This window comes from Nilaparvata lugens, chromosome 3 (genome assembly GCF_014356525.2).
Source record: "Nilaparvata lugens isolate BPH chromosome 3, ASM1435652v1, whole genome shotgun sequence".
NCBI lineage: Eukaryota > Metazoa > Arthropoda > Insecta > Hemiptera > Delphacidae > Nilaparvata > Nilaparvata lugens.
Window position 1 is genome coordinate 72,201,911 of NC_052506.1, and position 14,202 is coordinate 72,216,112.

The following is a 14,202-nucleotide window of genomic DNA, read 5'->3' on the forward strand; positions in this document are numbered from 1 at the left end:
GATTTGATACCCAGTGATCGGGAAATTTCCTCTCATATAAGATTGTTCTTAATTACGCTACTTTTGGATTGTGGTAGAGTACATAAGATGTGTAAATCTATAAATGTTTATAATGTTCTAACAAAATCAACCCACTAATCGAATGAGACCACTCATTATAACTAAAATCAATCAAATTCCCACATAACTGCAACTGATGTACATTTCTTAACTAATTTTCATTCAAGAGACAAGAGTATGCTTGACATGTGGTACATTATATATGTGGTTCATTCCTATAATTTTGGTAGTGGGTCTAATCGATGTATATTCTAATAAACTACAACATAATTTGTCATTTGTTAACTACATGTCAAAGCCTGCCACAATCTCATCCCACATCCATCTATCCCAGCAAACAGGAAAATGTTTTCCATTATGTAAAATAGTTTTGTATATTGTGCTGATTTTGGTGTTTTTGGTTGATTGTCTCCAGTAGTCAAGTGTAATAGGCCACATGTCTCAACACTATTATAAGTTATGCAGCATGTTCAATGTTATTTTATGTTGTGTTCTCACTTTTTATACCATGGAGTTATTCTATAGTTTTATAGCGGTAGATGGGCATTGAAAATTTGATGAGATTTTTTGACGAGCACAATAGTTTATGAGCAGACATAGATTATTATACTACACGTACACGTAAACAACACAAGTAATACAGCATAAACACAGTAGACTATAAACAAAAAGTAGATTGAAACTATTTTGCGCACCATATTTCAATTTCGTTGGACAAATTTAGTAAACACTTGATGAAATTAGGAACTTACTCGATTGCAATGAATCAATATTTTGCAACTATTTGAAGATACATTTCTAAACAAAGTTATAATTATTTTATAATTTCAATTGATTGCTATTTTCTTATATCCACTACTCATAAAAATATCTACTTATAAGTGTAATGTAGCCATCCGAATGATAGTTGAGATTGTTTCTTCAAGCTAATATTCTATAATAGATGATAATTAAATTCATATCTACTTATTCTTATATTTTCTGTGCTCTTAATAAATCAAAATATTTTAAGAATATGAAAGATAAAGATTCAGAAATCTTCAACTGGCAAATTTTGTTCATGAAATAATATTGAATACGGTACTTGAATTGTTTGTATTTTTCTGTCATAGATGAATGAAGTTGCTGAAATTCACTTTTAGTGAAGATGATAAAAGTGATAATGTATGTTTTCGCAATTGAAATTTTTGCTATTGATTTTGTGATAAAACTTTATGTTACAGTAATAAACAAAATTGGAGGTGAGTCATATAAAGTGAATAAATTTTTAGCAGAGGAAAAATATTAGTCATATATAAAAACTTCAACTACCTATAGAGAGGAGTCATAGGCACATATTGATATTTTTTTATTATTATATAGGTTTGATTTCTATGTTGCAATATAATACTTATGAAATGTCTTGATTCCACCTGAAATTTTCTAATTGTCGTGTTCTTCTCATACAAAAGTGAGAAGTGAGAATGAAGAGAAACTAGATAGTTCCGCTTCAAAATACTGAAAGTCTAATATTCAAATAACTTGGACGAATGAGTTTCTGCAATAATATGATCTGATAATAGTTATTGAATTTTAAATTCCATATATTCTCAAAAATGCATAAGCTCCGATAATATTGTAGCAATAATAATTTTCATAAAATTCAGTAGGTACCAGATTAAATAACCATCAGCCTAATGAAAATAAAATGAGATTATTTTATTGCGTGGTGTTTTTCAAGAATTTATTCGTATAGAATGCTCTCTTATCAATGACTGAATTCATTTATTCAAAACTGCATTATAATATTAGCCAATATTATGATAAATTATATCATGATAAATTGAAGTAAAGTAAAGTAACAATGGAAGTGAAGTAACTGTTCAGATAGATTCTCACAGAATTGCTTTGAGCAACCACATATATTATATGCTCTTATTATTATTCATATAAATATTCTATTATAACGTTGTTAACATCAGGTAATGATTATTGTGTTGGGAGAAGTAGACGCTCAATGATTGAAAATATCAATTATTGTCATTGTACTTAATGAGAAGTATCTCCCAAATATTTATAAATTAATGACTTCTGTATTTCCTAGATAGATGAATGATTGATTGGATATCTCATCTCAATTTTTTCATCAAATCAATATTATTCAATTCTGTGCAAGAAATTAATCCTAAAAGATTAAGTCCTAATTTTATATATTTTTAGATTATACTGTAATTGATTCACTAAAAATAATATTGATATAGACATTTTCAATTTGTTTAGATTGAGTGGAATAAAACCAAATATAGTAAGTTTCAAGCTATTGTATTTGAATTCAATTAACTTATGACTTTTTGGATGGGCACGTTAAACTGGAAATGACAGTGTTATGAGGCCCATTGATGGTTCAAAATACAATATATTCAGGCCAAGTGGGATCTTCCAGCAAATGACACCCCACCAACAAAAAGCAATACGTATTTAGTTTTAATAAATCATAAGTGAATAATATTATTGATTTGGCAACTTCCTATTATCTCGTTATTGATTGTTCTTCATATTATTAGACCAGATGGGACCTTCCCGCAAGGGTCTCCCCTCCAACAAAAAGGCATACGTTTTTACTTCTACCATAGAGTAAATATACCGTTTAATTAAATTGAGTGGAGATACCTTGATTATTTTTCTCGCCCTTACTAACTCATGAGATATTAATTCGGTTGTCGACTTTCTTTCATCGATTGTTCTAGAAAATGTACGATTTGATTGATTATTCAATTATTATATGAATAATACAAAATTGAATCAAATTCGTATTGACATCAAAATTTGGATTCAATCAATTCAAAGATCACATTTGATTATGTTCTAGATGCTCTGCTGATAAGTGTTTCAGCTTTCGTTTTTTCTAGAAATTGGTAATGGTATAACTACCGGAATAGTACCTCAAATTGTTTTATAAATCAGAGGTTTTGACAGTAATTTTTTGAATGTATTTAATATATTTCATCCAGTGACCTCCTCTAAAGGGGGTATTAGGATTTGTCAAATCGTTTCTAAAACTTAGTTTTCTTAATGAAAGTGATTATTGATTGTTGGTGAGTGTTCTAGTAATGTTGCGATGTGTCGCTGTCGACAGTTGGTAGCTGGAAGCGGCACGACCCAGGAGAAGGACGAGGCGGAGAACGCGCCGCTAGAGGACGGATCGGTGTCGGCGTCGGTTGACGGAAGCGTCGACCTGACCGGTAAAGACGACGGCTACAGTGCCGGAGTGCCCGGGCCCCTCACAAGGCTGTTTGTTATCGCCAATCGCGGCATCGCTAACCTCATACAAGACTTGATCCTTGTAAGTGCACTGCCCACCGGCGCCGCCATATTGTGTCACGTCACATATTACTGGAGCCGCCATATTGGTGTCCGCTGTGACGTCACATGTGACTGGTTGTCCGGCCTCCAAAACAGCACAAGAAGCTGCAGGGCAGACGCTTTCGAGTCCCGCACTGTGTTGCATGACTGTGTTAGGGTCTGTCTCATGCACTGGCCAGCATCAACCATCTTCGATCAGCTGATTATACTTACTGCATTGCGCTGATCGAGGATAGATTGATGTTGCTCTGTGCAACCCAGCATCCAACATTCAACACATCCCAAAGATAAATTCATTGAACTCGAACATTTTACAATTTCCAAATGTGTGATTTTTGTAATTTGGTGTTAACATTTTTTTAAGTACCTACATGACACTCTATCCCATATTCAACTCATTCAATAATCCTCACAGAGTTTTCCAATTAGGCTCGATTATTGACTTTTTGATTAATGAGCCAATAAATAGGCTGTAGAGTTTCAAAACTTAAACAAATCAAATCTAGAAACTTGAAATTGCCACAGCCAAACTAAAGCTGAATCATGATAGGGAATATCTGGTTATTTTGATACACATAACTTGCTGTGGCAATCTCAAGTGGGTGATAATAACAAAAAAGTTTTATCATCTCTTTTCTATCACCTAGAAAGTCAAATTGTTTCATACAATCGTTATATCCTTCATAGGAAGTGAAATGATTCCATAATTTACTTTCCTAGCATTGTTGAAAATGCAAAGATAGGGATATATTGAACTGGGAATTTGAAATTCCCATCACAATCGGTTGTGACTTTGTGCATAATATTAAAAAATATATTCAAATATAAAAAACCTTCTCGTCACGATATGCCCGCTCTTAAGCCCTCAGCTTACGATACTGAAAATTATAACTACATTTACAATGATAAAAAAAAATTTCTCTAATGTTAAAAATGGAAAATCAGCGAAAAAAGGAGTTTAGTTATTATACTGTTATTATTTTCGTCAGATATCTTCACAGTAGTCTCATATCGTGAGACTAAAATCCAATCTATCCATTAAATAGCATGTGGAGGTTGAAAATAAAATTGTTGACGCTAAATTTAATAGTTTATGATCTATTTTTTTTTTTTGAGACAGATCCTTGATCACTCTTAGTGTTGCAGTATCACTCGTAGTGCTGTTCCTGCTGCTGCTGAAGTTGCTTGATTCATAAATTCAGATAAGCTTTTCTCCATTTATGGTGTTTTGTTTTGTTGGTATTGTTTGTTCAATTTGTTCAAGTTGATTTCTATTACAAATGTCTGAAGGAAATTCTACAATTTGCTTGAAATTCTCTACAAAAAAGTTTCATAGGCGTTCAAATCGCCTGATGATTATTCTCTTCGCAGGAATGTTTTTGAGATATCATCAAGCAAATTTGAATGTTGCCAAGGAGTGAGTCTCACTTCCAGCATTGCATGGCCATCCAAATCAGCGCACTTATAAGCAATGAATACTGGTAGCACAATCTCGCATGAATATTGATTTTTGCAGGACCTCCTAAATATTGAAGAGGTCCTGATTTTTTGCTGTTCATAGTTTCCTATTCCCATTACGCTGATACAGTACTTTCATTATTTTTTTTCTAATGAATTTAACTTATACTTATCACACAATAAAAGAGTCGAAAAAATATCAATTGATAAAAAGTGCATCTCTATTGTAGCCTATACGAAAATTTTGTAAAAAATCAATTTTTGAATATGATGATGTTTATGTTACGGTTAAATAAAAACGATATTGTTAATTTTTTGTTTCACCTTGATATGGAGAAATTAAACAACATAGGTAATGGACATGTTTTTGTTTTATGTTTTCTATTTGGTTTCCGCATATTGAAAAACAGATTATATATTAAACCAAAGACCTTAAAGATGCATAGACTCACATGCAGCGCTAGTGTCGTACTTGGAATTGAAATCCGCCATTGAGGGGGCAACCCATAAAATTATTACATACCAATGCCACCAATGCATTTCTGATCTATAGTATTACAAATATATTTATATAATATCTCGTGCTAAAATATCCCAATGGCGGCCTTCAATTTCAAGTAAGAGCTATCATTGGGAAGGCATAGGCATTGTGGGTCTATATCTCTTTCAGGTCTTTGTATTAAACAAAGATCAAACATCCAAAGCAATATTTTGTGATTATTGTTCATAAGGCCTACACATATGTGTGATAATTTTTTGTATCCTGTTTGGGTATCTTCTATTACCCTTGAGAAGAAGCAGATGCAGAATTATCAGTACCTTATGTTTTATGTTATGCAGCTAATCGATATCCTATAATATATTTATGGAAAAAAGCTTTAATCCCAATTGATTGTCAATTTTTCTAGATCTACACCAGTAAACTAGCTAATGTTAAATATTATTTTTACAGCGTCTGGCACAAACTAGTGAAAGAATAGTGAACTTCAAGGCTCGACTCATCACATCCATCATTTAGAGAAACTGGTTCAGCTCAACGTCATCAGAGCAGAAAGGCTCTTCCTGGTGCTGCGTGCTGCCTGTGCCACCACCAATACCATCTTGTCTGTTTACAAACATGCTCGTTTCGATCATGTTCTGCTGTCAACGTTAAACCAAAGTATGCGAATGCGACAACACCACTACAAATTCAAATAAGTTGCAATTAAATCAATTTAACTAACTCATTTCAATTTGTGGTGGTGCCGATGGAGTATTGTGGGAAGCCAATAGCAATCAATAGAAAGTTTTAACTGCTATTGATAAAATCAATTAATGTTCAGAATATAGATTAACTATTCAGCTCAATATCAAACGGCAAACTGTAGCTCAGTTATAAAAAAGTTCCATCAAGTGATATTTAGTCCATTTATTAATCCTATGAGAATATTTTTTTTTATATAGGCAATGAGGTTAAAATATGATTTCCTCTATTCAGCATGTTTCAGTATTCCTTCTCGAACTATTAGACTGACTGTGAAAAGTATGAATGTTGGTGTTCACAAACTTTAGAAAATCAAAATTATTTTATCAAGCTGAGAAGAATAGTTATCGATTAAGACAAGCGTTACACTTATATGTAATTATTATAATTTCATAAGTATTTCAGTTGAGCCATAATTTTTTTTCACACTTTTATTTTAAATGTTTTCCAAGTTTTGTGCTCAAACTTTCGTTATGACAATGAAATACCTAAGATTATCTAAAGAAATATTTTCCCTTTTAAAGTAAATCGAACTTTAATGCATCCTTCTGAAATTCTATTTTTTCTTATAATAGTACCTAATCCTATTTCTTCAGCTTTATTTGAGTATTTGCTCAATTTTAATGCAGATGGGCTACTATAATATAAGTAGTGCATCAAATAATTCACGGTAAAGAGTATAGATTTAATCAATCGTCTATTTTTGTAATGAATTTCTCTTCTACATCTTTTTCTCAATTATTATTATTATTCTTAGAAATAAAAAAGTGTGCTGTTATTTATTTATCAATTGGACAATTTTCTGTAAATTTTTTTTCCAATTAAATTTTCTTTTATTTTATTGGAGAAGAACTTGAAATTTCCATTTAGAGCATACTTTTCTTACTAAGGTTCCGAATTATACATAGATTTAGTGTCAGTTGTTTGGTGTTATGAATAAATTTTTCTAATGACATTCACATAACAGCATTGTGTCCTCTGCAAACGGTGAGGAACTATTGTTATTAATAATGCAAAAATTACTTTTGCAATAGCCTATTGGAAATAAGTCCTGCTAGAAAACATTATTTATGTGAATAATATTTTTTGAGCGTGGTGGCTCTCAAAATATCATCTATAGGAGTATCGAACGATTCAATGTAAGAAAGTTATTTAATTCTATGATGATTGGAATATGTTCATTTGTAGTTCAAATCGAATTCTGAATTTAAGTTATTCCGTGACCAGGACAAGAGATTAATATTCTAAATGTTTTTTTATTTTTGTTATTCAATTTCAAAACTGATTCTTCTTCTATAAGTTTTATTTGAATGTTGCCATTAAAAATTATAACAAAATGATAAATTATTATGCTTTCACATGGAAAGATATTTATCACATACATTTCCCAATAAATCAATAACATTACGGTACCGTAACGTAATGGAAATGTTGTTATAATTATTCACTTTTGTCCTGGTACTTATTTATATCTTGTATTGGATGTTATTCATGAGGAATGAATCATCTATCACTCTTCAGTGTGACTATACCTTAACTATATTATACTGAAATAGTGATAAATTATTATTCTTTTGTGTTGAATGAGACTATATATATTCAAAGAAGAGCTATGTTTCTCTAAATGTTGTACTATGTAAATAATGATGTACAAATCATCCACCAAGGAATAAAAATAAATTGTAAATTTGTTTTCCATCCATCACTTTATTATAAATAGAACATTTTTTGCTCACTTTGAATATCAAATTCCATTAAATAGATTCGCTTAATTTTTATGCCTCTAAGATAATGGTCCTGTATGAATAATAGTGAATTATGAAATTATTTTTATATACTTATGAAATGGTGTGTAAATATGTAAAGAGATTTTATAAGGACAACAAAAACGTTTTGATTTATTTTTTGAGCACCCTCAACCAGGACAAGCCTTCCTCCTCATCCTCTATTCATTCATCATTCCTGAATTGAGTTTTCTATAATAATTCATATTCTCTATTGTCGAAATAACTTTCACAGCATTTCGTTTGACACGAAAATATTGGAGTACGGTACATTTCAGTTTCATGAAATTTCCATATGATTGTGTTTTCAAACATGATGCAATAACTTGAATTAGGCTGATGAAATCTTTTCCTCAATAAAAGGTACCGGAACCACCATGTGGGCTCCGCTACTCACCAAGAAAATAATAATTGGTATCTCAGATATTTAAATTAATTACAAGATGGAAGTGAAATGATCCACGTATCTTTTAAACTATCAACTCAAGAAGAGTTTTGTTTATTTATTTACTCATCCCAATATGTTCAACATACGTTAAAAAATGATACTCTGGTCTATACTTAAAATAGCTCCTCTGTATGATGAGTCCAGTATGGTCAATAAGGAAACTTATACCAATGAATAATATCCAAACGAATCCGCCCATTTTTGTTTCCAATATTACGACTCGACAACATGAGCAGGCATTTTGTATTTTCATCCATTAATTTTCGTGTGGAAAAAATACAGTTCGTTCTTCAGCCATCTTGGAAGCCCGGGCTAACGCTGATCAGGCAGAGGCTTCAGTCAAGAAAATCAATACTTAACGCAATGTGGTGACGTCATTTACAGGCGAAAACCGTTCTGCGCATGCGCAGTGCGCGAAAAACGGGCGTGGTGACGTCATACCACAGTTAAATTGGACAGCGTAGCGTTGTCTCCTTTCAGAGACAACAGCTATACCTACTCCCCTTACAAGAAGAGGAGTGGTAATTCTTTACTTTCTCCACTATTTTAAGTGGAGAAAATAAAGTTCCCTACTATTACAGACTTTCAATCAGAGTGGACAAATCAATAGCACTTAAGCAGAGCAGTCGATTTGTACACTCTGCTATCAGTCTTTTATTTTATAGCAAAGTCATAGTTTTATCAAAGTTTGTCGAATTTCGAAGTTTTTATGTTTTTGATTTCATCATTTTACAATCTTTTCGGCAAAATCTTGCTTCGAGACTGTAGGAATGATTCCTTGAACCTCAATTGTAAAATTGGTGTTCAAGAAACAGAGTGCTGGATCAAGTTGGGATTTGGATGATGTTCGAGAGGAAAATGTTTGTCGAGCACTGAATTTCCAATACAAAAGCAGTGTGCTAATGTTGGATTCAGTTTTTATTCGAATTCGGACTGAGCAAGCAAACAGAAGTGCTTGGTGTTGAGCTGGTGCAGAGCGTTGGAGGAGCGCTCCAAAATTGCGACCAGCCAGCTCGACGTCCAGGTTGCGAATGAGAGATGAGCTGGAGTCTGGAGCAGCAGCTAGGTCGCTCGGTCCAGGGTCTGGCTGGGAGGCTGTGGTGGGGGTTGCTATGGTGATGGTGGTGGGGGTGGCTATGGTGAGGGAGCGGGGGCGCTGCTTTCATTCAGTCGTGGGCGAAGCCGCCCCCGGGAAATCAGTGCTGCCATTCTCAGGGAAATCTCAACCACCCCCAACAAAACTATCTTGCTCCAACCCGGCCTAATCATGACCAACGTCAACTAGTCTATCACTAAATAAACTGAGCTGTGAAATGGTAAGGCTAGAGTTATCACTGGCTAATCCCCCCCCCCCCCTGATTGCCAATAGCTCAACTACTTCCAAGCCAATTGAATTCCTAAACAATCCACTTTCTAGGACCACGCCTACCTACTATTTCACCTAATACACCGCTAATCAAATGATTATGTATTCATTCAACATGATATGAATAAATAAATAATACAGTATTATAAACGATTTGATGCTTTAAAATACGAATATCAAGTGTATCTATTCAATGAAAATACAGAGTGACCCAGAATAATGGGAACTTTTAAAAACGCCATAAAACATTAGTGGGAAGGGCAAAAATGATTTTATTCAAACTAATGTGAAGTTTAAGACTTGCCATTTGATAATTATTAATAACATCTATCATTTTTTGACAATTACTTCTTCAAGATGGCTTCCTCCTGAACGAATACACTATTGAAATCTGTGTTGACGATTCCTCATTGATCGCTGCAACATCTGCGTTTCCTGGTCCCATGATCTGTCCACCTGTGATGTTTTGTTTGTGGAGCTATCTCAAATCAAACGTTTTCAAAACTTGACCAATAACTGTGGTTGAATCATAACAGACAATTCAAAATAAAATTAACAATATTCCAGCTGAAATGCTACAGCAATCGTTCAGGAATCTCAACACAGATTCCAACAGTGTATTCGTGCAGGAGGAAGCCATCTTGAAGAAGTAATTGTCAAAAAGTGATAGATGTTATTAATAGTTCTCAAATAATGGCAAGTCTTGAACTTTACATTAGTTTTAATAAAATCATTTTTGCCCTTCCCACTAATGTTTTATGGCGTTTTTAAAAGTTCCCGTTATTCTGTGTCTCTATACTTAAAAAATGTTCTTTTTAGTCAAGTATGACGGTTCTTTCCTAACACCCAATCATAAACTAAACGTTAGTTGAAATATACTTATACAAGAGTCTAGAAATGGATGAATTATCCATTGATAATTTTATAATAATTATCATTGGTCAATTTGATAAATTTTTTATTCGTTAAAATATTAATGATCTTCCATCAAGCAATCCTGCTATCAATCGTGTTATTAGCTTGTTATAGATTTCCAGCAACGAATATTGTTTGATAACCCTCTGATGTTTTATTGTTTCACTTCTAAAGAGTTCACTTCACTCGATACTCAGTTCTTGTTATGCTTGAATTGAAGAAATTTCAATGGAAAATAATAGTTTACTTCGCCATATTGGAGACTACTTCTGTTCAAAGCCGTAGAATTAATCGTCGTATGAGAGAAGAATTCATCATTTTTTTTATTTTGAAGGAGTCATCAGCTTATATTTGGATTACTTAATTCAAAAGATACAGTGACTTGAAAAATCATTATAAACAAATATATTATCGTATATTTATTCAAAAATGTCTTGCTTTATTTAATCTCTCAGAAAAAATCTGTTGCCGACCGAACACTAAATAAATCTTAAATAAAAAATCTGGTGGAGCGCACTCTCACAACTTTCCTTGCCGTTATTAAAATTGATCAACTGACGCTAGTGTTAGCGCGCATCTCAAGTCTACTATTCAAAGATCTGAGCCAGCTGGTGACAGGATAATAATGCTGGATACACACGAGGTCTGCTATCTCTTCATAGTGAATGATTTAATAGAATCAACAGTTGCCAACATTTTGCAATCGAATAATCACATTTTCTCGAATTTCGAGCTTATTTTGAATTTTAGGTGAAAATGTTAGTGAACATTAATTGTAGAGATTTCATGCTCAATCTTTTCCACTTAAAATTTCTTGTTTTAATTGTATCTGAAGCCTATTGGGAATCTAAAATCAAACGTTGCATAGATGGGGCGGAGCTCCTTAAATTTTTACAGATATGAGACTTGTGGCAGTTGATAGAGCTTATCAATGACTATTCAAGGTATGAATTTGATCAAAATCGTTGAAGCCGTTTTCGAGAAAATCGCGAAAAACCCCTGTTTTTGTTTAATGTTTTTGACATTTTCGCCATTCTAGCCGCCATCTTGAATTGCATTAGATCGAAATTGTTCGTGTCAGATCTTTATATTGTAAGGTCCTCGAGTTCCAAATTTCAAGTCATTTCATTAATTGGGAGATGAGATATCGTGTACACAGACGCACATACACTCATACACACACACGCACATACATACAGACCAATACCCAAAAACCACTTTTTTGGACTCAGGGGACCTTGAAACGTATAGAAATTCAGAAATTGGGGTAGCCTACCTTAATTTTTTTCGGATAGCAATACTTTCCTTACCCATGGTAATAGGGCAAGGAAAGTAAAAATAGCTGAGCTGTTGAATGCTCATGAATAAGCCTTATTTTACAATGATATAGATTAATCGAAAATTGAAAACTTGGATGTGAATAATATGACTATTAGTTTCACTAGAAGGTAACCCGTGCTCCGCAAGGGTCTAATTAAAAATTTAATAAACTGAAAACTTGACCCACTGAACTCTTGAAGAATATAAGATCCATCCTCGGTAAATTAAAAAAATATATATAAAACTTAATGTTAATCAGTCCAGTAGTGATATTGCGTCATTCGTGAATTTCCTATCCTTGAAGTGTTTAAGCCAGTTCTTCCCTTTATTGTATTATAGATTATCATAGGTAGACCTAATTCAAGAGATTTCAATACAATCTGTCAATTATGTTTGGAAATTCCTAGGAATGAACTAATACTAATGCGTATTCAGTATTAAATCATATAATATAATAGATTTTTATACGGCTCATCTCTAAATATCATAGAAACTCATGTAATGTGTAGCTCATTTCTCTCTATCTTCAATACGGTTAATGGTAAAATGTTGGATTAGTTTTAGAGAAAGATGGTAGCTATAAAGGTGCAGCTGAGCCGTATTGTCTGTCTGCCCGGGTGGTGATTCAGGGTGGGTGGAAGAGGTAGAGGGGTGAGGGCTTGCAGGATTTTGAAAAGGGAAGCTGCCGCCGAGGGAAATTCGGCTTGTGAGAGGCTGCACCGGTGAGAGCACTGCGCATGCGCAGCCGTCTGTTCAGAAGCAGGATTTCGCAAAACACTATCAATCAATATGCAAGAAGAATAGAGTGAACAGGCAGTATAACTAAATCCAACGATGTGCGTTTCAGGATAGTTTTTTTTATCAGTAGCGATGATTGACAAAGTGTTCTTCCTTTTCTTACAATGGACTTCCATTTTAATTGTTTCGCTGTTATTTCCTGGGTTCATCAAATACACAGGTAAGGCGGCCGGCACTGGTCTATTCTATCCGAACCCTAGGCACACGTAATCCAGCATCCACCTTCCCCCCCCATCCTTATCCTTATCACTTCCACCCACCCACTGCCAATCACCTTTAATCCCGCCTTAATTTTTATCGCCCCCTTTCATCGAATTTCACTGCAATTAGCATGCAAAACATTTAACTTCAATGAAAATAAACAATTTTATAATATTTATCTCAAGTATTGTATCCTTTTTAGATTATTTGTTATTGTCACTCTCAAACCTCGAGAAGCTGGGTGTTATGGTAGGCCTACTAGGTCAGTAGCCCCCAGACATCCCTGTTCTGAATATTATTAAAATTTTCTTCAGAAATTTTTTTAAAGAAATAAAACGTCACTTGAGTAATATTATGCAATAGGTCATCCTACCTACTCATTATCAATAAGCTGTGTTGTACATGAATGATATTGTATGATGTAATCATTGATTTACGCTTACTCGAGAATGGTGGCTAGCTTCAAATATGTTCAACATATTGTATCATACAAAATTTTAGTTTTTCAAACAATATTGAAATAGTTGAAACCGGTTGTTATCAGTCGATGATATACTCTCAGTGAGAGTATCATTCACAGTGACCAGTAACCAGTCACAACTTTTATAGCATCAAGTACTCAATGAATAGGCCTGATTTGAATCCACCATCCTGAATAAATTTATTGACAAATACTATTTGAGAGATTCTAATCGATTAGGATAATCATTGAAGGAGACAGGGAATGTTGACACGAGTGAAAGAGATGGAATGAGAACTTACAAATAGTATCTTTCACTTAATGTTGTCACTAGATCATTACTTGCTGCTATAATATATATATATATATATATATAATATATATATATATATATATATATATATATATAGTAGTATATAACTACTATAATATAATATTCATCGTCAGCGCTTTTGATGACGATCACAGTAATGGCGGTTTGTATCGTTATACTCAGCACTTCAATATGGTGCAAGAGCATGTACTATGTGGCATAATAGCATGCCAAAGTATGTGGCATAATAAATTATGCCAAAGAATGTGAAAATCTGGGGATTTACTGCATGGGAAACAGTTTCCATGCTGTAATAGGCCTGAGTAATAAATACTAATACATATTATTATTATTATTATTATTATTATTATTATATTATTATTATTATTATTATTATTATTATTATTATTATTATTATTATTATTATTATTATTATTATTATTATTATTATCATTATTAATATAATAAGATGAATTCTACAGTGTCCCACGAAA

The 14,202-nt window shown here is 33.1% G+C and overlaps 2 protein-coding genes across 8 annotated transcripts in view; both read left to right on the plus strand.

Annotated features, from left to right (window-relative positions):
• The window catches only part of LOC111044950 (cell wall protein IFF6), a 117,143-nt gene extending 109,151 nt beyond the window's left edge, over positions 1-7,992 (plus strand). For 4 of the 7 annotated variants that reach the window (XM_039424467.1, XM_039424470.1, XM_039424472.1 and 1 more), the window contains 2 exons: positions 3,176-3,382; positions 5,813-7,992. In XM_039424467.1, coding sequence (XP_039280401.1) covers positions 3,176-3,382; positions 5,813-5,878 — 273 coding nt within the window. In that variant the 3' untranslated portion in view covers positions 5,879-7,992. The remainder of the gene's footprint in view (positions 1-3,175; positions 3,383-5,812) is intronic. The other 3 variants (XM_039424471.1, XM_039424473.1, XM_039424474.1) reach the window with 1 other exon arrangement.
• Positions 7,993-12,707: 4,715 nt separating this feature from the next.
• LOC111044944 (low-density lipoprotein receptor-related protein 4) overlaps positions 12,708-14,202 on the plus strand; it is a 75,102-nt gene continuing 73,607 nt past the window's right edge. The window contains exon 1 of the mRNA XM_039422882.1: positions 12,708-12,894. Within this exon, the coding sequence (XP_039278816.1) occupies positions 12,807-12,894 (88 nt within the window). The 5' untranslated portion in view covers positions 12,708-12,806. The remainder of the gene's footprint in view (positions 12,895-14,202) is intronic.